The sequence below is a fragment of the Bubalus kerabau genome, chromosome 14 (genome assembly GCF_029407905.1).
Source record: "Bubalus kerabau isolate K-KA32 ecotype Philippines breed swamp buffalo chromosome 14, PCC_UOA_SB_1v2, whole genome shotgun sequence".
Classification (NCBI taxonomy): domain Eukaryota; kingdom Metazoa; phylum Chordata; class Mammalia; order Artiodactyla; family Bovidae; genus Bubalus; species Bubalus kerabau.
In genome coordinates, this window is record NC_073637.1 from 32236604 (window position 1) to 32260346 (window position 23743).

The 23743-nt window shown below is 39.8% G+C and overlaps 1 protein-coding gene across 5 annotated transcripts in view; it reads right to left on the reverse strand.

The window, feature by feature from the left end:
- The window catches only part of PDE7A (phosphodiesterase 7A), a 111117-nt gene that overhangs the window by 53639 nt on the left and 33735 nt on the right, over positions 1-23743 (reverse strand). The window contains exon 1 of one of the 5 annotated variants that reach the window (XM_055546116.1): positions 8150-8362. The exons of the other annotated variants lie outside the window; for them this stretch is intronic. Coding sequence (XP_055402091.1) covers positions 8150-8209 — 60 coding nt within the window. The 5' untranslated portion in view covers positions 8210-8362. Of the gene's footprint in view, positions 1-8149; positions 8363-23743 lie in introns of those variants that run through there. 5 annotated transcript variants of the gene reach the window in all.

A 23743-nucleotide genomic window follows, 5' to 3' on the forward strand; every position in this document is an offset into this window, starting at 1 on the left:
TGAGGACAGAGCTGCTGCAGAGGTAGCCAGAACTGACAGAGAGACACGGTTCAATGACCTCACTATTCTCTTCAATTAAACACGAATGAATAAGAAAATGAGAATCATCAGACATGTGAACAAACCCTTTAGCTAGAAATCAATGGAACAATATGAAAAACCAAATGGCCCAGAAGCTAGCAAGACATAAGAGAATTTAAAAAGTTAATGAGTGTACTCAAAGAAATGTGAGAAGACGCTGCATCTATTACACCAAAAAAATGGAGTGCCATTGAAAGAGCACAGATTTAAAAATACATTTTGAGCTTAAAAATAAACCGATATAAAAAGCAACATTATTCCTAACAGCCCCCAAGTGGAAACAATCCAAATATCCACCAACTGATGAACTATAAACAAACTGTGGTACAGCCATACAATGTATCATTCGGTGTCACTCAGCTGCAGAAATGACTGAGGTTCTGATGCATGCTACATCACGGATGAACCCTGAACACAATGTCGAGTGAAAGGAGCTCGTCATGAGGGACCGCAGAGCCTACGGTTGCATTTATGTGAAATATCCCAAATAGGCAAATCCACAGAATTAGAAATAGACTGGTGGCTGCCAAGAGTTGGGAGCGGTGGTGGGAAATGGAAGTGAATGCTAATGGGTACAGAGCTTCAATCTGCAATGATGAGAACGTTCTCAAAGTAACCATGGTAATGACTAAACAACTCTGTGAATACACTGAAAATCATGGAATTGGGAATTATATATTTTAAATGGGTGGATTGGATGGTATGTGAATTATACATCAATAAAGTTATTATAAAAACAGCCAGTATTGCAAATATTTTAAATATAATTACTAAAAGGAAAAAACAAAACAAAACCTTTGTAAGCGCTGAAACACCCTCAGCAAGTTCTGCCAACTCCACTTCCACGCCGTCTCCCTTCCTCAAGCTCCTTTCCTTGTTCTGTCTCAGACAACAGCATTTCTCACCTGGGCTCCTTGATGGGCTGCTGCCTGGCTTTCCTGCTACATCCCTTGACCTCCAGACCCTTCACACTCAAGAAGCAAGAGTGAACTTGCCTCCAGCTACTGCTCGAAGTCCTCTAATGGCCCCCGAATACTTGGAATGGAGTCCACAGACCAAGCTCTCCATGACCTGCCTACCCCTCGGTTGTACCGCAACTCTCTCTTTACCAGAGAGACCCAGCCACCCTGGCCTGCCTGCATCCCCCCAACCACACCAAACACACAGCTGTGCTACGTGCTGTTCTGTACAGGACCACGGCAGCACCATTTCTTTCCTCTCTCTCAGGTTCCAGATGAAACGTCATCTCTTCAGAGAGCCATCCCCAGGCTACCAAACCTAAGGTCATCTGAGAGGCCCCCTCACTACTCCTGAAGGTAGAGGTCCTCCTAACCGTCACCCGCCGAGCAGCACTTGGCCGACCTATTCTCGTTTCCTTGTTCCAAAACAAAAGCGCCACAAGAGCTAGAACCCTGTCTGACTTATTCACCGCTGTCTCCTTGGCCTCTAAAACTACTATTATTTAGTAGATACTAAATAAATACCTGGTAAATCGATGACTGAGTGCATTTATTGTAAATAAGTTAGTGAATAATTTTTTACAGATTAAGTTGATGAATAAATTTGATGAGCAAACTGATGAGTAACAACAACTGAGATGAAGACAAATTAAACATCTAGAAGATAAAATTAACCAAGCCTCCTACTAGAATCTAATCTCTGTGAGGGCAGGGACTTTGTTCAATGCTGTATCCCCGGATATAGAATAAACCCCAACATTTAGAATAGTGCCTAGCACACTGAAAGAAATCAATAATATTAGCTGAATAAACAGGCAAGCAAATTCTTAATAGAGAATCTAGAATCAAATCCAATAATATCCAGTAATTTTATTTGTGCTAAAGGATTTAAAAATCTGTGGGGAAAATATTAATTATCTAATTTGCTATTTGGAAAACATAAAGCTGTATTATTTCCTTTCTATCTACTCCAAAATAAATAACAGATGGAACAAAAATGTTAATGTAAAAAAAAAAGCATGAAAGTATTAGAGGAAAACACGACTGTATTTTAAAAAATGTGAAATAACAACAAGGACCTATAATGAATCACTTTGCTATACATCTGAAATAAACACAACACTGTAAATAACTATACGTCAATAAAATTTTTTTTAATTTAAATAATGACACTAAAAAAATCTTAAATAGGAAGACCTAATTGTTCTATAAAGTCCAGAAGTCATGAAAAATAAATCAATTTGGCCACAAAAAGTTAAATTATGCATGGCAAAATATATCATAAATAGGCAAAAGACAAACCCCAAATTTTCAATGAAAATTAAGTTGAAGAGTTATGACGAAGGGCTAATTTTTCCCTGCTAATCTAAAAAGGAATAAAAAAAAAGCCTCACAAATCAGTTAGCAAATAATGAATAACAGTGTATAAAAACAGTAGGACATAAATATACTACTCAAGGAAGAGAAATAATAAACACAAGAAAAGATGCTTGACTTCAATAATGAAAGAAATACATATTAAGGAAATGAGATGGTATTTTTACATATTAGATTAATGATATTCTGTCCTCACTAAACTGGGCATGAAATTTACAGCTCTTTAACATACACCTAAAAATCTCAAGGAAAAATAACCATGCTTTTTACTATTATAGAGAAATTTTATTGCATTTAAAACCCTCATGGATTTGGCATGCAAAGTACTTGTCACTCAGAGGTGTCCGACTTCTTGCAACCCCATAGACACACCGGGCTCCTCTGTCCACGGGATTCTCCAGGCAAGAATAGTGGAGTGGGATTGTCATCCCTACTCCAGGAGATCTTCTCAACCCAGGTATCGAACCCAGGTCTCCTGCATTGCAGGCAGATTCTTTATCATCTGATCCAAGGGAACAGCTCCCCAAATCATTGTTTTTATCCCCTTAATGCATGCGTGCTCAGTTGCTTCAGCTGTGTCCGACTTTTCTCCACCCCATGGACTGTAGCCTGCCAGGTTCCTCTGTCCACAGAATTCTCCAGGCAGTACTGGAGTGGGTTGCCATGCCCTTCTCCGGGGGATGTTCCCAACCCAGGGATCAAACCAGCGTCTCTTATGACTCCCGCATTGGCAGGTGGGTTCTTTACCACTAGCGCCACTGGGAAGCCCTACTATTTAAGAGAAAAACATCAATTAAAGTCATGTATGATTTAATGAAGATGTAAACAAGCAAGCAAAAACCTCCAACAGTTCATGAAATATAAAAGGAACACAAGTTACAAGCAAAAATAAAATTCTAATTTTCGACACTGGCTGCCTCCAAGGAGGCTGAAGGACACAAAGGTAGGAGGAGAAATTACCAATGAATATCTTTTGAATTTTGTAGCATGTGGGCTTCTCAGGTGACTCAGTGGTCAAGAATTCACCTGCCAATGCAGGAGATCTGGGTTTGATCCCTGGTTGGGAAGACCTCCGACCTCCTGGAGAAGGGAATGGCAACCCAACTCGTGTTCTTGCCTGGGAAATCCCCTGGACAAAGGAGCCTGGCGGGCTACAGTTCATGGGGTCTCAAAGAGATACAACTGAGCATGTTTGCACATAATTATTATATATTCACAGAATAAATCAAATAAAAAATACAGGAAGAATCTACTACAAAGAAACCTACAAAGAAGTGGATGATCTCAAATTCTAAGGGACTAAATCATACAGAACACATCCCTGGCAGCATCATGCTTAATAAAGCTAAAGTGTCTTCCACCAACAGAAGACCCTAAGCCTCCTGCAGTGTCTCATCATAAACTACTTATTCGGGAGCAAACAGTCACTGTAATCACTTGGTATTAACAGGTACAACTCACAGCTGCTGTTCACATCCCCACCCCAAGATATTTAGCTTATCAGATTTCAAGCCTCCCCTTAATACCACCATAAGAGAGGAAAATCTAGTAGTATGAAGGGCACACAGGTGGAAATAAGTATTCCTACCGGCCAAATCAGATTCATGAAACCACAGGTATGATTGTGTAACAGCCTGTCATGGTCAGTACCTATCAACCCACTTGTATCCAATAAAACTTGAGTAAACAGCTTGTTAAAACAAATTGTAACCTGTTATCTCTAACAGTCCTCTTCAGGAAACCCAGTTGCCTTTTTTTTTTTTTTAAGTGTAGGGAGGGGTATTTACCAAAAGAGCCACTAATTAGAGAGGTAAAATCTCATCACTCTAAGGACTGAGAAAGACTAATACCAGCTGTTAAAACAGTGTAAGCAAAAAACTGACTTGTTTAGCGGCTAAGTCGTGTCCAACTCTTTTGTGTCCCCATGGACTGTAGGCCACCAGGCTCCTCTGTCTAGGGGATTTCCCAGGCAAGCATACTGGAGTGGGTTGCTATTTCCTTCTTCAGAAAAACTGGGTAATGAACATAATCTAGATCATAACTATGACATACTAAACTTATTTTAAGGTATTCACTTTCGACTTATTTATAGAGGCACCAGTTTAGATACTAAAATGGTAGAGTCTTAGTTAATCATTTCTAAAACTTGGCAAAAAGGGGAGAACTTAATTTTAAATATATTTTAACAAATTACTTAAGGATGTCCAAAGTATTCATTTAATTTGATTTATTACTAATTTAAGTAAGTCTGGTCCTTAAATACTTAAAATTCTACCCTAAACCACAAGACATAACTCTTATGAAATAAATCTAAATGAGACAAAAGGAAATTTTTTTAAGAATGGACTTAAAAATGTGAACCATCAATGAATACATTCTGACTGATAATTTACTCATTTACTTGCCTCACAGATGAAGCTTAAAATGAATATCAAATTTGTTTCACTAAGCAATCTAGGAACTCCTTTTGGAAAAATGCACTATAAATTATGAATTATAAAAATGTGATTTCCATGTTAAGTGTTATTTTAAAAAATAATTATAGGGACCTCCCTGGCCATCCAGTGGTTAAGACTCCCAGCTTTCACTGCAGGGGGCATGGCTTTGATCTCTGGGGGGTGGGGGGTGGGGGAGAACTAAGATCCCACCCTACATGCCACGCAGCACGGTCAAAATAAATAAATAAAAATAAATAATAAAAAAAGACCTACATTTACTGAAGGCCCAACTTAAAAAAATAATAATTATGTGTGCTTTATACACCTAGACTGCAGCTCAGGCTTAACATATACCTTTTTAAAAGATTATCATTTTACAAGCCATATAGTTGTAAAATTCTATTTTTAATAAAGATAGTAAGACAAATTGAACCAAAACCCCAAGTCACGCTGTCAGTCATAAAACACTGTGAGCTATCATCCACATTCCCACTCACCTCACCAGTGAATGGAAATAACTGAGACGCTCCTCCTCGTGACTTTTCTAATTTAGCCATCCTGGGAACAGCTTGTAAAGCAAACTAGTATAGGTCAAAACACGGGCGCGGCTGAGCTAATCAGAAACTGACAGCAGCAGCACAAACAAGTTCAACAGTAAGGTTCCAAAGAATCTACAGCCACAAAACAGGAGTTCTGAGTGCCCGACTAAGACACTTGCCTTGAATCAGGGTGAACTGCTCTTCCATAAAAGATCTGACTTAGAAGGTAGATGATAAAAGGCGTAAAAGTTGTTCCTAATATTAGTTAGGATGTAACTTTTAAAGACAGACATGTTGTGTTGTGTGCTTTTTTTTGGCGGGTGGTGGGGGGGGTTTGGTGGGGGTCGGGGGAGGGGAATGCTGCGAGCCTTGTGGGACTTTAGTTCCCTGACCAGGGATTGAACCCAGGGCCCCAGCAGTGACAGTGAGAAGTCCTAACCACTGAACTTCCAGCGAATTCCCAAGGACAATGTGTTTTAAAGGGACTTTCCAGGTGGCTCAGTGGTAGAGAATTGGCCTGCCAATGCAGGAGACGTGTGTTTGATCCCTGAGTTGGGAGGATCCCCTGGAGAAAGGAATGGCAACCCACCCCAGTGTTCTTGCCTGGAGAATCCCATGGACAGAAGAGCCTGGTGGGCTACAGTTCATGAGGTTGCAAAGAGTTGGACACAACTGAGGGGCTGAGCACAAGCACGAAAGATATTTTAAGTGCTATGGTTTTTATCTTGTTCAACTTTCCCACTCAAGTAACCTATCGTGCAAAAGCATGTGTATTTCCCTTTCGTGGTAAAGTAATGATACATTAACTCTTTGCTGCGTTCCTACTCTGTGCCAGTAAACGCTCCAGGTGCCTTCAGACAAAATCTCTCTTTACTGAACAAGACCTCTAGAGGTAGGTTTTATACGCTCCGTCATTAGACGCTCTGTCACAGGGCCTAAACACAGTAGCACTGAATACATTTCTGGGTCACATTACAAAAAATGGTAACACACTACAAAAGATGAAGAAGCCCAAAGTTCTGAAAGCTTTCTCTGATGCAGTAAAGTGAGCTTTTTCAGAGTGTTTTCATCTTACATCTGGATGGGAAGAGCCGACTCATTAGAAAAGACCCTGATGATGGGAAAGACTGAGGAAAGGAGAATCGGGTGACAGGTGATGAGACGAGATGGTTGGATGGCATCACTGACTCAATGGACATGAATCTGAGCAAACTCTGGGGGCTGGTGAAGGACAGGGAAGCCTGGCGTGCTGAGTTCCATGGCGTTGCAAAGAGTTGGACACAACTTAGCGACCAAACAACAGCAATTTATCTTACATAAGCCAGAAAAGCGTTCCTATCTGAGTGCCTATCCAAGACTCGCATCCATCCATTGAACACTAGCCTCCAGTTCTTCGCTATATACTTTTAAAAGTCACACATTGAAAACAACAGCAGTCTGTTGCTTAAAAACTTCAAAAAATTTTTGATTGTTATAACAAAGTAAAAAGTGTCTAAAAAAATCTACAATTCAACTAATCCATTAACTTGACCTTCATTCAGTAACTTGGCAAGCTAATCCTCTAAAAACAATGAGTAAATTGGTGTCTGTGTGACAAAATTAATTTACAAAAGACAAAGATTAAAAAAAATCGAGCCTATTGTTTTTCTTTAAGAGATTTCTTCCATCATGTTCAGTAAGAAAATACGACTGCTTCAAGAAAGACACAACTATGCCTAAAACAGTATGCTTAAACGTGAAAACACTACCTTATCCGGGATTAAAACCTCGCTTGAAAAAGACGTTTAACTTTACAGAAGTTTTTGTGTTGCTTACTAGCAAATGGTATTGGTCTTAAACATTTTAAGTTTATGTTCATACTTTTCAGTTTTCTTAATAAAGGAAGAAGCATGGTGGGTTAAAGATATAATCACTTTTACACAAGTACAGACAAAATAATTTTACATAGTATAATCTTAAGTATTTCCTACTTTACACTCTCAATCAGATACCAAATGACTAGCATTCTATCAAGCATTTCTTAAGCCTGGTCTTTGGAATCCAAATTAAAGATCAACAGATACATAATACAATAATCTTACTTTTTTCACTATAACTAAGGCATATATTTCAGTAGCAACAAGACCTTAAGTGAGAACGGGCTAGAAAGTGGTATTTAGTTTTTTTAAAAAGTTTACAATTGCTTAGAAATCCTCAGTAATTATACTTGGAATTTATAAATAAATAACATAAATTTGGTAACTCCAGAAGAGAATGTTTAAAATATGTACACCAAAAGCCCAAACTGTTCAATAATTTCATAACCTTAGAAGCTGAACTTCTTTAAGCATAAAAACTTGATTTTTAATGGCAATGAAGACCTCAGTCTGTTTGTCAGCCCAGTGGCACTCTAGTTTTTGGATAACTTCATCTTGATCACCCTGGCACAGTAAATAGACATGGCATTAACTAGTTAAATAAAAAAAAAAAAAAAAAAAGACTTCTTTAAAGGCATGATCCTGAGCAAAGTTACTTCGATACCAAGAAACGATCTGTAAAAAGCCCTTCAGGAGGAACAGGTGGGAGAAAAATGAAAATGACAGATAGTAACATGGTAATAACATGACAATGACAGCTGACAGGTAAAACCGCAGAGCTCTTGTAATCAGAAACAAAAACTGGAGCAAAAGGAGAAGGAACTCCACTAACCAGTCCATTCCTACCAATGTATAAACGAAAGATTCATGTCACCATCCTAAAAATAAAGATGGCCTACCTTAGAGGCGACCCACTTGATGAGAACCAAGGCCAGACACCAGATCAGTGTAATTCCCATTGGGTCTAGCAAAAGTCCTGCTGCATAACCTCCCTCCACGCCCAGCGAGCAAAGAGCAAGGGAGACTCGTCAGACCTGACAATAACCAGCTGTCCCGAAGCAGAAGAGAGGGGAATGCCCGCCCTGAACCTCACACAGCTGCCTTCAAACAAGGGTCACGTGACTCTGAGAACGCGCCGCCAGCCGGCCTTCCTACCGGCGCGTGGTTACTGCCAGCGCCCAGGGCTGGGGTGGGAGAGTCGGTGACGGGGGAAGAGGAGGGGAAAAACCTTCGTGACAGGCGACCTAACAGTCCCACACAATGTAGGCAAACGAGGTCTCTGGCGGCCCCAAGCTCGTCCACAGCCTTAACATCAGCACTGCTTTCAAATAACTTTCCCCCAAATGTCTGGCAGCATTAAAAAAGTGCTCATTTCTTCCATAAAGACCAGCTCCACAGGCAGAACTGTCCTGGCGTTTAAAAATATTAACGCATTTTATTCTACCTTTTCAACTTTTAGTACTGAATGTGTCCAACTTTTTCTTTCCTTTGGAGCTAGGATTACTTTATGAATGTTAGGGGTTTTGATAGACAATGTTGTGCTATATAAACATTATAATTCACGCATTCTGGATTTATTGACAAAGGCCAGCCTATCTGGGTGTTTTCAAGCAATTTTAAGTACATTACTTCCAAGCCCTAGCTGTGATCCAGCATCTATGATAATACCTGTGCTCCACGTCTCACTCTTCCCTCAGCTGTGAGTTGGGGGCTCAGTGACAGCAAAGTGGGCCTTTGTCCATCTCTGTGATCTCTCACAGCAGCCAGCATGACAGGAAAAGCCTTTCATGAAACTTTCATGCAAGTATTTCTTAAGCAGCAATTAGGGACCAGGCCCTTGGTGAGATGCCAGGGGTATTCAAGTGGAAACAGACACTGGCTCCTGCCCTCCTGAAGCTTTCAGTTTAATCAGAATCTACATGAATCAAAGACTGTAAATAAGCACAACGCTGCAACTGAAACAAGTGCAGTGGGGCTGAGGCGGGAATTGCCAACGATGTTTGGGTCTGACCTGGTTAGGAAGTGAGGAGCTTCTTCCCCAGGGGCCCTGAAATATCCCCGAGCTGAACTGAAGGGGCAAGAACGCGAAGAGGATGGGAAGATGATCTGTGTGGACGTGACAATGCATGACAAAACCAAGCAGAAGATTCGGGAAGAAGAGTAGATGAGGCTGGAACGCAGGTCATGGGATGGCCAGAGGGGAGATTCTTTTGTCTTCATCCTAAAAGCTAATCCCAACCTGCTGGACACTTCGAAGGTTTTGGTCAAGTGCAACTTGGTGGGATAAGGCTGGGTGAGCACTCAGGAGACCACAGCAGAGGGGATCACAGCTCTGGCTGGGGCCGGGGAAGGGGAGAGAGGTAGACAGGCTGGGAAACACTCAAGACAGGACTGCTTCAGGGACCGTGGCTCACAGCGAGACAGAGTCATCTGCCTGGTGATGGGACCCACATGATGGTTCTAAAATATCTGAAAATAGCCCCAATAGTTCAAATACCAGTGCTGTTTTCATTATCCAATCCTCAATACAAAGAGGGCATTAAAAAAAAAAAAAGTTAATTCTCAACCTGTTAAAACAAGGCATAAATTCAAATTACAGGTCCAAATCAAAATTTTTCTAAATTTAAGCTATACATGAAACACGGCCATGTATTTCTCACTACACCTTATATATATCTCTTCTTTCTTCTGAACAAGCTGTGATGCTAATCCTTGCACACACGGAGACAACTTTTTTAGTCTGTCATGAAACTAGGTGCGACATGAGACTGTCAGGGTCTCAGGTTACTCTTTGGGCAGTAAGGTTCCAGCCAGCAAATTCAAAGGATGCCCAGGACAAGGACAGAGCAGCTGAGTGGAGTCAGTCCTGTTCCCAGGAGAACTGCTGGTGGTCATCATTCATTACCTGCTGGGCTGGCCTGGGCAGCATACACCGAATGAGCCTGCTACCTCCATGCTCAGCCCGGAAACACTTCTTATCCTCACATTGCCCTGCCAATCAGCTGCTCAAAAAGCTGAGTTCTAAGAAGCAAACACGATACTGCTATTTTTGATGCAGTATTTAAACATTTTGATGTATGTCTTATAGGTCAACGGTGAGGTCAACAATCTGCACTTGCGTCTTGTGTAAAAGGGAAGAATGGAACAATGGAAGATGAAGATCAGAATTGAGACACAGAGGGGAGAAAAAGAAAGGCAGTTCTAAAACTTCTCTCATTGAAAGGAACTTCCATTGAGATTATTGCACCATCTCCAAACTTACTGGGTCTGGAGTCAAGAGCCTGGGTTTGCTTCCCAGCTGTGCTGGCAAGAGTTGAGTGAACCTGGGTAAGTCACCACCTCACTTGCCTCCCTTCACAGGAGTTAACGGACATCTGTGCAAGACCTTGCTCAGAGCAGGCTCTCAGAAACACTTCAGTTCAGTTCAGTCGCTCAATCGTGTCCAACTCTTTGCGACCCCATGAATCGCCGTATGCCAGGCCTCCCTGTCCATCACCAACTCCCAGAGTTCACTCAGACTCACGTCCATCAAGTCAGTGATGCCATCCACCCATCTCATCCTCTGTCGTCCCCTTCTCCTCCTGCCCCCAATCCCTCCCAGCATCACAGTCTTTTCCAATGAGTCAACTCTTCGCATGAGGTGGCCAAAGTACTGGAGTTTCAGCTTTAGCTTCATTCCTTCCAAAGAAATCCCAGGGCTGATCTCCTTCAGAATGGACTGGTTGGATCTCCTTGCAGTCCAAGGGACTCTCAAGAGTCTTCTCCAACACCACAGTTCCAAAGCATCAATTCTTTGGCGCTCAGCTTTCTTCACAGTCCAACTCTCACATCCATACATGACTACTGGAAAAACCATAGCCTTGACTAGATGGATCTTTGTTGGCAAAGTAATATCTCTGCTTTTCAATATGCTATCTAGGTTGGTCATAACTTTCCTTCCAAGGAGTAAGCGTCTTTTAATTTCATGGCTGCAATCACCATCTGCAGTGATTTTGGAGCCCAGAAAAATAAAGTCTGACACTGTTTCCACTGTTTCCCCACCTATTTCCCATGAAGTGTCAAGTCCAAATTAAATCAGTAAGGCCTAACCATGGTAATGACCTGACCTCTCCAGCTACACCCCAATTCTGGGCTTAAAGGAAACCACACGGTCCAGGAGGGGAACATGTGTGGTGCCCGCCCAGCACCCAGGGACACTTTTCTGAGTCCTGGGAGGGCCAGGGTAATTTTTCACACCAGTCAACAGGCTGGCTCCCTACAATGGTTCCCCAGCATCCCCTTCTTCAATTTCCACTACATATCTGACGCTAAAATACAGAGATAATCAAGACACAATCCTCCCAGGTCAGGAAATTTCCTGTTTGAATAGAAACAGCAGGGACTTCCCTGGTGGTCCAGTGGTTAAGGTTCTGTGCCTCCTGTGTAGGGGGTGCAGGTTCGATCCCTGGTCAGGAAGCTAGCATCCCACATGGCTTGCCACATGGTCAAAAAAAATTTCAATAGAAATAGCTACTGTGTTTATGCCTAAAATCATAGCTCCTTCATTGCTGATGACACATGTACATCATTCAAATCTCACAAAAACCTCAGGCAATACAGTTTTTTCTTAGTATACTTACCTTTCTTTAATGGCATGAATCTAATGGCTTTAAAACTTTTTCTTATTTTGAGATATGAAATACTTACTACTAATGTATCTTGACAAATTATAAAGCTTCTCTTAATAAAGAAATTTCAATAAGATGAAATAGAAACAAAAGCTGTTATCAAATTGTATTAATACTCATCTATGATATATTACTTATTAGAAAATTATCTTAAAAATTAATCTCTCCAAATATAATGTATTATCCCCTAAATAGTTGCCTCTTTTACAATAATAACAAATGTATTCTTTTATATTAACATTTCTCACCTGTCTCAAAGCCTAAGTGAAACATGACAGGGTAACAAAAAAGGGTCACTTGACTATACTAGGAAAATTCATGCACAGGATACAGTTAAGCTCTTGAAAACAGAATTTGATACCTTAAGAAAAAAAAAGGTATAAAATTCTTTACCTTTCTGGGGCTTATAAAATATCTGAATAGTCAGGGTATTAAAAGCAAATCTCACTATTTTAGGAGCACAGTCAATGGAAGGAAAAGGTACAACTTCGATCACTGTGTCTTAGAGAAGTTATCCAAGTACAAATTTTACCCCTGGGGCTCTTTGCCACTCACAGGACACCTGTCAATCTTGGCAATAGCCTTTAGCTATCCATACAGAGACTCAGCATGTCCTTCTCTTGACCAAATTAGGCTAACCTCATCTGCATTGACATCAGTGTCTATAATTTTGGAATCATGTTGACAGGAATAGTCTATCCCAGAGTTCTTTATACGAATGTAGTGTCTGTTGAAACCATAACCAAATTTATTGTAGAAAAAATGTGAATGCAATAGTCACAATTTCAAACTGTGCCCTTATCATTTTGAATTCCAGCCAATTTTAATAACAAATAATAAATCAGGGTGAGCTTTTTTTTTCTTTTTACTGATATTTCTTCTACTAAAAACCTCATATTAGAGGTGATTATTTTTTAAACGTTATGAATTTCAAGATCTATGAAACTGATGAAAAATTCAGCCTTGATAAGTAACAAAAATTATTTTAAAACTATGGTGACATGGGACTTTTATCAGTTAAGACCTTTGTTAGTGCTCTGAATTAAGCTTTATATATTTCTGTCGTCTCAGTATTTAATGGCAACAAATACACGATTAGTCCTAGTATGAAGGAAGTAATAAAAACATCCTGACAGTTTACAAACATTGAAGTCTTCCGGTCCAGGAAACTACATCTTATGATAGGAAAAGAACTGAGATTTGCTTATTGAACCATTCTTCAAAATATTTTTAAAATTATGGGAATCCTGCTCCTCACCACATTTTCTCACAAGATTTCCAGGATCAACTGATTCCTGGCCAAAAGACAAAAGCAGAATAGTCCTATTCCCCAATGGATTTGAACGAAAACTGGTACTAAAATCAGGTACAACTCCAAGAGAAGACGCTGCAGGAGAACCAAGTTGGGTCTATAGGAAGCCTCGTACAACAGGTGGCACATGTATGGAATTCGAGTCAAGGTCAACTGCATCTTACACTGAAAACATTGCTACTATTGTAACAGCTGGATGTGTTTTATTGGGAAAATGTTTTTTCTCTTTTTGTCAGTGTTTCTGCACTAATGCTTTGGCTCAGTAATAAATGTGAGAACTTTTGTTGGAAAAAAAATTATGGAAAAGTAGAAATGGCCACAATTACCAGAAGGAAAAAGAAAAAAAACAAAACCCAATGGTGTGGCTCCTACAACTGTCGAGTTTGGACTTAAGTTGCTAGTATAAAAGACCAGGAGCATGTCACAGACATTGGCCACCTTAATTTCCACAAGGCTGCACAGTCTCTGGATGCATCCGTAAGAAGAAAGCAGAGCACTGTTAGGCTGATTCCTAGCTGACTGAGCAAACCAGAGTTCAAGTTCTGGATATGAAACGAGTAGAAGAATTCCAGAGGTACCTAACAGAACTCTACATCCGACTCTTTTTTTTTTTTTTTTTAAGGGCATGGTTTTTCCATACATGCTGTGAGTACATCACTCTCTCTTTTTAAAATTTCATTTATCTATATATTCATCTGGCTACACTGGGTCTTAGCTGCAGCACGAGGGATCTTCAGTCTTCACTGCAGCATGCGGGATCCAGCTCCCTAAACAGGGATCAAACCTGGGCCCCGTGCATTGGGATCTTGAGGTCTCAGCCACTGAATCCCCAGGGGAGTCCCCTGACATTTTGTTATTTATTCGGAAGCAGATCGGACTAATGTATATCAAATCTGCATATAAAACAAAGAGTAAACCACATTTAATTACAAAATAATCTGAAGAGAATGGAGTGTGTGTTTTTATGTAAGATAAACTGCATGCATATATAACAGTGGAAACAGAGTTTAAAACAGTTTCCTTTGGAAAAAAAAGTCAGAATATTTAAACTCTAATAGGAGGCAGTAAGTAAAGGCAATCTTAGGAAGCACTGAGGGTCAGAGGTTATGTTCAGTAGCTTTAGTTGTGTCCGACTCTTTGTGATGCTATGGACTGCAGCCCGCCAGGCTCCTCCATCCATGGGATTCTCCAGGAAGAATACTGGAGTGGTATGCCATGCCTTCCTCTAAGAGTCAGATATTAATAATATCCAAATCAAGGATGCTCCTCTCTTCTCAATACAGGCCACATTTATAAGACTGAATTCAGTTCTGAGTATTACACTGAAGATGCATTCATACGTAACATTTTTAAAAGCACATACGGATATGACAAACTTAGTGTATTAAGAAGCAGAGACATCACTTTGCCAAGAAAGGTTCATACAGTAAAAGCTATGGTTTTTCCAGTAGTCATGTACAGATTTGAGAGTTGGACTGTAAAGAAAGCTGAGTGCTGAAGAACTGATGCTTTCAAACTTTTAGTGCTAGAGAAGACTCTGGAGAGTCCCTTGGACAGCAAGGACATCAAATCAGTCAATCCTAAAGGCAATCAACCCTGAATATTCACTGGAAGAACTGATGCTGAAGCTCTAATACTTTGGCCACTTGATGCAAAGAGCCAACTCACTAGGATAATATATAAGGAATACTTGCATAAACTGAGATGCTTTAGGTAAAGAAATAAAAACAGGGTGTAAACACACCAAGACACATCACAATAAAATTACTAAGAAAAACAACTGATGCCCAAACCAGACAAAAACATTACAAAAGGAAATCATGGACCAAATAGCTCATAAAGAAAGACACAAAGATCTGTAAGAAAATAATTGTAAATTAAATCCAATAATATATAGAAAGGAAATGCATTATGATTAAATGGATATTATTATCTCAGGACTCAAATTGGTTTATTGTTAAAAAAACAATAAATGTAATTCAACATATTAGAATTAAAAAATCATATAATATTTCAATTGGTAACAAAATTCAACACTAATTTATGCTAAACACTCTTTACTAGGAATAGAAGGACACTCTCTCATCTGACAAAGGACATCTATAAAAAACCTGCAGCCACCTATTTAAAAATAAAAAAAACTAAATGCTTTTGCCCTAAGATCATAAACAAGGCAAGGATGTCTGCTCTGTATCTTTAATAGGGTATTTAAAGTCAGAGCCCATGCATTAAGGCAAGAAAAAGAAATATGTGGCATCCAAACTGGAAAGGAAGAAGAAAAACTGTCTTTTATTTGACAACATAATTATCTATATAGAAAATCCTAAAGACTTTACAAAAGAACTACTGAAATTCATAAAATATAGCAACATTACAGGACACAGATTTGATATGCAAAAGTCAATTGCATTCCTATATATTAGAAAAAATTATTGAAAAATGGAATTTTAAAAATAGCATTTCCAATAGCACCCAAAAACATGAAATACCTGAAGACAAACTTTACAGAATATGAGCAAGATCTGTACAATGAAAATTATAAAACCTTTTTGAGAGAAATTAAAGCGAGTTTCAGAAAAACATCTACTTCTGCTTTATTGACTATGCCAAAGTCTTTGACTATGTGGATCACAATAAACTGTGGAAAATTCTGAAAGAGATGGGAATACCAGACCACCTGACCTGCCTCTTGAGAAATCTGTATGCAGGTCAGGAAGCAACAGTTAGAACTGGACATGGAACAACAGACTGGTTCCAAATAGGAAAAGGAGTCCGTCAAGGCTGTATATTGTCACCCCGCTTATTTAACTTATATGCAGAGTACATCATGAGAAACGCTGGGCTGGATGAAGCACAAGAGGGAATCAAGATTGCCAGGAGAAATATCAATAACCTCAGATATGCAGATGACACCACCCTTATGGCAGAAAGTGAAGAGGAACTCAAAAGCCTCTTGATGAGAGTGAAAGTGGAGAGTGATAAAGTTGGCTTAAAGCTCAACATTCAGAAAACAAAGATCATGGCATCCGGTCCCATCACTTCATGGCAAACAGATGGGGAAACAGTGGAAACAGTGTCAGACTTTATTTTTTTGGGGCTCCAAAATCACTGCAGATGGTGACTGCAGCCATGAAATTAAAAGACGCTTACTCCTTGGAAGGAAAGTTATGACCAACTAGAGAGCATATTGAAAAGCAGAGACATTACTTTGCCAACAAAGGTCCGTCTAGTCAAGGCTATGGTTTTTCCAGTGGTCATATATGGATGTGAGAGTTGGACTGTGAAGAAGGCTGAGCGCCAAAGAATTGATGCTTTTGAACTGTGGTGTTGGAGAAGACTCTTGAGAGTCCCTTGGACTGCAAGGAGATCCAACCAGTCCATTCTGAAGGAGATCAGCCCTGGGATTTCTTTGGAAGGAATGATGCTAAAGCTGAAACTCCAGTACTTTGGCCACCTTATGCGAAGAGTTGACTCATTGGAAAAGACTCTGATGCTGGGAGGGATTGGGGCAGGAGGAGAAGGGGACGACAGAGGATGAGATGGCTGGATGGCATCACTGACTTGATGGACGTGAGTCTGAGTGAACTCCGGGAGTTGGTGATGGACAGGGAGGCCTGGCGTGCTGCGATTCATGGGGTCGCCAAGAGTCGGACACAACTGAGTGACTGAACTGAACTGAAAGACCTAAATAAATGGAGAAATGTATCAAGTTGTTATAAGACTAAACTGTGTTTTCCCCAAGAGATCTGCCAAGGTCGTAACCTGGTACCCATAAGCGTGACTTTACTTGGTTCCTTGCATATGTAATCAAGTTAAAATAACAGTATGTTGGGTTAGAGCAGGCTCTATAGCCAATATAACTCATGTTCTCATAAAAAGAGAGAAATGTGGACGGAGATACAAAAGGAGAAGATCATGTGCACAGGAAGGCAGAGATTATAGAGTACTGGTTCTACAAGCCAAGAAATGCAGAGGATGGCCGGCAACCACCCGAAGCTAGAGGAGACAAGGAAGGATTCCTCTCCCAGAGCCTTCAGAGAGAGCATGCCCCTGCTGACATCTTAATTTCTGACTACAAGAATAAATTTCTGTTACTTTCAGTCATACAGTTTATAATACTTTGTCTTGGCAGTCCTAGGAAAGTAATACATATGTTTATGGAAGGCTTGACATCGTTTCCAATTTTTCTCAAGTTAATCTATAAATCCAATTAAAATTCCAGCATGCTTTCTTTAAAGAAGAAATTCTACAATCTATATGGAAACACAAAAGATCTAGGATGGCCAAAATATCTTTGAAAAGAATAAAAAAGATTGGAGGACTTACATTACCTGATTTCAAGACTTTTATTTTAAAACTATAGTAAACCAGACAATGTGGCTTTTACATAAAGGCAGATGTAGAGCATCAGAACTGAATAGAGAATTCAGAAACAGACTCACACTTGTGTGATTAATCAATACTCAACAAAGGTGTGGAGAAGGCAATGGCACCCCACTCCAGTACTCTTGCCTGGAAAATCCCATGGACGAAGGAGCCTGGTAGGCTGCAGTCCATGGGGTTGCTAAGAGTCGGACACGACTGAGCGACTTCACTTTCACTTTTCACTTTCATGCATTGGAGAAGGAAATGGCAACCCACTCCAGTGTTCTTGCCTGGAGAATCCCAGGGATGGGGGAGCCTGGTGGGCTGCCATCTATGGGGTCGCACAGAGTTGGACACGATTGAAGCGACTTAGCAGCAGCAGCAGCAGCAACAAAGGTGCCAAAGTAATTCAAGGGCAAGTATCTATCTTTTCAACAGATGGCACCGGAAAAACTATATAAACTTAAGAAAAAAATCCCAACATGCAATCTCTTGCTATACAAAAAATCAACGCAGATCTTTATATCTAAACATAAAGACTAAAACAAAATTTCTAAGAAAAAGTATGAGAATATATTCAAGATTTGGGGTTAACTGAAGATTTCCAGATACAAAAATACTAGTTACAAAAATTTTAGTTATGCTTAATTACAATTAAAAACTTCCCTTCAAAGGTAGTGTTAAGATATGAAAAAGCAAACCACTCAAATATTTGTAATAAAAAATCTGACCAAGGATTTGATCCAGATTATATTATACTAAAAACTCATCTTAATGAAAAATAATTCAATTTAAAACACAGGCTAATGACTTGAACAGACAAGTTCACAATGGGAAGATATATATAATGTGAAGATATATATCTTCACAATGGGAAGATATATAAATAGCTGATACACACATGAAAAGATGCTCAACATGTTTAATCACTGGAGAAATGAAAATCAAAATCGTAAGATACCATTAAACACCCAACAAAAATGGCTAAAATTAAAAAGGTTGACAATATCTAGTGTTCGGATGTCAAGCAATCAGAACTCTCTGTAAATGAACCATATGCCCCCAAAATGACCTGAACATGAATATTCATAGCTTTATTCATAATATAAGCATCCCAAGGAGACAGTAAATGTTCAGTTATAGATCACTGCAATAAAGCAAATGCCACAATAAACCAAGTCAACCCAAAGTCTTTTGTTTCCCAGTATATAAAAAAGTTATGTTTATTTACTGTGGTCTAGTGTGTAATGGGCTTCCCTGGTGGCTCAGTGGTAAAGAATCCACCTGTCGATGCAGGAGACTCAGGTTCAATCCCTGGGTCAGGAAGAAACCCCTGGAGTAGGAGATGGCAACCCACTCTAGCATTTTTGCCTAGAAAAAATGGGGATCTTCCCAATCCAGAGATCAAACCCATGTATCTTTAGTCTCCTGCACTAGCACTACCTGGGAAGCACTATTTAAGAGTATGTGTGTGCTTTAGGAGAGGGATGCATAAAATACATTTTGGAAAAAAAAAAAAAAAACTTGGGTGCCAGGGGACGGAACACTGGCATTAATACAGTGGAAGACCAGTCTTCAGGAGCTCTGCAAGAAGGCTGCTGCCTTAATCCAGAATAAGATGATGGCCAAGATTAGGGATGATCCATGGGAACGGAGAAAGGTGACATGATTCAGGGGACTAATTTGCTGTGTTTCAGGAGAAGGCTCAGTGCCCCAGGGACAACTGAATGGAAGTGTCCATCTAGGAGTCTGGCTTGGCTTGAGCTAGAGAAGGGATCTGGGAGTAATCACTCAAGACCATGTGGTGAGTCAGACAGAGAACAAATTTATGGCTGCCAGGAGTAAGGATGAGGGGAAGGAACAGTCAGGGAGCTGGGGACGGACATGTACACACTGCTATTATTTAAAATGGATAAACAACAAGGACCTACGACATAGCACATAGAACGCTGCTCGATGTTTTGTGGCAGCCTGGATGGGAGAGGAGTTTGGGGGAGAAATCAGTTCAGCTCAGTTCAGTCGCTCAGTCGTGTCCAATTCTTTGCAACCCCATGAATCACAGCACGCCAGGCCTCCCTGTCCATCACCAACTCCCAGAGTTCACTCAGACTCACGTCCATCAAGTCAGTGATGCCATCCACCCATCTCATCCTCTGTCGTCCCCTTCTCCTCCTGCCCCCAATCCCTCCCAGCATCACAGTCTTTTCCAATGAGTCAACTCTTCGCATGAGGTGGCCAAAGTACTGGAGTTTCAGCTTTAGCATCATTCCTTCCAAAGAAATCCCAGGGCTGATCTCCTTCAGAATGGACTGGTTGGATCTCCTTGCAGTCCAAGGGACTCTCAAGAGTCTTCCCCAACACCACAGTTCAAAAGCATCAATTCTTTGGCGCTCAGCCTTCTTCACAGTCCAACTCTCACATCCATACATGACCACTGGAAAAACCATAGCCTTGACCAGACGGATCTTTGTTGGCAAAGTAATGTCTCTGCTTTTCAATATGCTATCTAGGTTGGTCATAACTTTTCTTCCGAGGAGTAAGTGTCTTTTAATTTCATGGCTGCAGTCACCATCTGCAGTGATTTTGGAGCCCCAAAAATTAAAGTCTGACACTGTTTCCACTGTTTCCCCAGAATGGATACATGTATATGTATGGCTGAATCCCTTTGCTGTTCACCTGAAACTATCACAACGTTGTTAACTGGCTATACTCCAACGGAAAAGAAAAAGTTAGAAAAATAATAATAGATATGATTGCTTCCCCCAAAAGAAGACCATGTGGTAAGACTGAAAGTGAAAGTCACTCAGTCGTGTCCGACTCTTTGCAACCCCATGGACTATAGGGTCCATGGAATTCTCCAGGCCAGAAAACTGGAGTGGGTAGCCGTTCCCTTCTCCAGGGATCTTCCCAACCCAAGTCTCCCACATTGCAGACGGATTCTTTACCATCTGAGCCACAGTGAATCACCAGATTACTCAAGGAGAAAAGATAAGACAGTTAACACCAAAATCTTTAGACTTACAAACAGGAAAGGCCTGGGAGGGCAAAACTCGCAAATAGTTAACTATTCAAAATAACCAGCAACACCCCATGTAGTTGTTTTTTTTTTTTTTTTCCTTTCACACATGAATACAAATCACATTCCCTCTTAAACCTATGTCATATTAAAGCCAGTAATAAACATCTTTAAGTGTAATACGAAAAGCAAATGACAAGAAGGCCATCACTCAACAAATTTCTAACTGCATCCCTGGCAGGGCTTATAGCTTCTTCCTAGGCTAGCGAAGGAACTTTTGGTTCAGACCCTTCCTCCAATCCAGGCTCTCTTAGTTCCTTCATAAAATGAAAGCGAGATACAGTAGATAATATTAAAAATTCTTCCATCCAGTCCTGTAACACACTGATCTGGAACAAGGAGCCAAGAATAAATAAAAGTGAATTAAGACAAAACTTGTGTTCCAATTTCTATTATTATTTACTCAGTGGCAGTAATGAATCGGTTGAAGCCTGAGACCACTTCCACCTTCAACAACGGACTGCTTTAGAGAGTGGATCCTATCACTGGACACGACGGAAAATGCTAGAAAATATCTACAGAAATAAATTCATGAGCTGGTAATAAAGAATATCTGGGCAAAAACTAAGTAAAGGCAGGAAGGCACAAAGAGAGGCAGAGTACTGAGTACTGAAGCTGTGTCTAGCATCCAGGCCAAAGTCAAGTGCGTGAGCCTGAACTCTGGGTTTCTCACAACCTCCTGAGTTGTGAACATGGAACAACAACCACAAAAAGCGTAAAGTCCATGGTCTGCCCAGAGTAGAGAGAGCACCTCTGAGTAACCACTACTAATGAATATAATGAGCAGGAGTAAATACATCATATGTATACCTATGGCTGATTCAGGTTGAGGTTTGACAGAACACAACAAAATTCTGTAAAGCAACTATCCTTCAATAAAAAAAAAATAATTAATTAAAAATAAAAAACAAAAAAACCCAGCCTGAGTCAAACCACATCAAATCATGGTGTGATTTGACCAGCATCAGCTTGGAGAACAATACAGACGTACACAGGCTAGTGAAAAGACTGTCATCTTTTGCATTTGCTACCATTTTGATGAACTTAATTGCAAAGGCAGTTAAGACTAACTGATGCTACCTTAAGTAGCAGGAACTGCGACAATGTATTTTAAAAAAGCAATTTGGTAATAAGGTTCAGAAAAAAGAACTATTTTCTCTTTCTATAACATTTGTTTACATTTAATACAATGAAAAGGACACAAAGTCTTCTGTACTTAGCACATGTAATTACAATGTTTTGGCTAAAAACAATAGACAAAGAATTAAAATGGCAAAAATAACTCTTAATTTATGACAAAGTATGTCATACTTCTTGAAGAAATGCATTCATCATCAACAATCTAAAGGAAACAGAAAACTTAATTTATACTATCTAACATCAAAAAAACTGTCTCACTAAAAAGGAATTTTATCCATAGAGACAAAAAGTAGAATAGAGGTTCCTAGCAGCTGGGAAAGAGGGGACCAGCAATCACTGTTTAATGGGTACCCAGCTCTGTGTGGCCAAAGAGAAAGCTGGGCAGATGGGGAGAGAGGTGATGTTTGCACCACACTGGTGAATATACTCAACATCACTGAATTGTACATCTAAAAGTGGTTAAAATAATAAGTTTTATCTTAGGTGTATTTTAGCACAATTTCAAAAACACATAGGCAAAAAAAAATTTTTCATCTAATTTCCCTCAAAGTTTGGATTCTCTTAAGTTTGAAATTCGTGCCAACATGTATCTTCTTAAAGCTGGACCAGGAGAGCAGAGACTTTGGATCATGTGATCACAGGTTCAAACCTTATTGTCCAGTTTTGCTACAAGTCATATTCTAAACACCTCTGTTTCTATTCTTCCATTTGGTGACGTACTGTATCACACTGATTGATTTGAGGATACTGAAAAATCCTTGCATCCCTGGGATAAATCCTATTTGATCACAGTATGTGATCCTTTTAATGCGTTGCTGGATTCGGTTTGCCAGTATTAATACTTTGAGGATTTTTGTGTCTTTGTTTACTGATGTAGCCTGCAATTTTCTTTTTTTGTGATATCTTTGTCTGGCTTTGGTTATTACGGTAATGGTGGCCCCACAAAATGAGCGTGGGTATATTCTTTCCTCTGCAACTTCTGGGATGAGTTTCAGAAAGGTAGGCATTAGGGGAAGCTGTGTGGCAGTCAGATGCCCATTTGTTTCAGAAAGTCTCACTGTTCTTTCCACGCTCTGTTCCTCTCTTTCCTCCAGAAGGAAGTTGATCCTGGTGATTTCAGCCCATGCATTAAACAGGAAACAATAATAAATGTGTAGAATTCATATTTTTCTAAAGGGAACTTAAAAAACTGCTGCTACATGTTGTGTACAAAACTGGTTTATGCCACATGAACAGAGAATCACAAGTTCGGTTTTGGTACTTCTCTTCCCTCTTTGTATTCAGTTGTATAGTACTTCCAGATTCAAAATGAGAAGAAACGCTGTTCTGTATCAAACCATCTACAAGCAATAAATGTTATATTTAAAAAAAAAAAAAAAAAAGAAAGGTAGGCATTAACTCTTCTCTAAAGGCTTGACAGAAGTCGCCTGTGAAGCCATCTGATCCTGGACTTTTGTTTGTTGGAAGATTTTTAATCACGATTTCAATCTCACTACTTGTGATTGGTCTATTTATATTTTCTATCTGTTCCTGGTTCAGTCTTGGAAGGCTGTACCTAAGAATTTGCCCATTTCTACTAGACTGTCCATTTTATTGTCATAGAGTTACTTGTAGTCATCTCTTACAATCCTTTGTATTTCTGTGTTGTCCACTGTAATTTCTCTTTTTTCATTTATAATTTTACTGATTGGAGTCCTGTCCTGTTTTTTCTTGATGAGTCAGGCTAAGGGTTTATCAGTTTGTCTTCTCAAAGAACCAGCTTTTAGTTTCATTATCTTTGCTATTATTTTGTCTCTTTCTTTTTTAAAGCCATGCCATGCAGCATATAGGACATTAGATTCCTGACCAGGGATCAAACTCACACCCTCTGCATACGAAACACAGACTGTTAGCTACTAGACTGCCAGGAAAATCCTTTATCATTTCTTTCCTT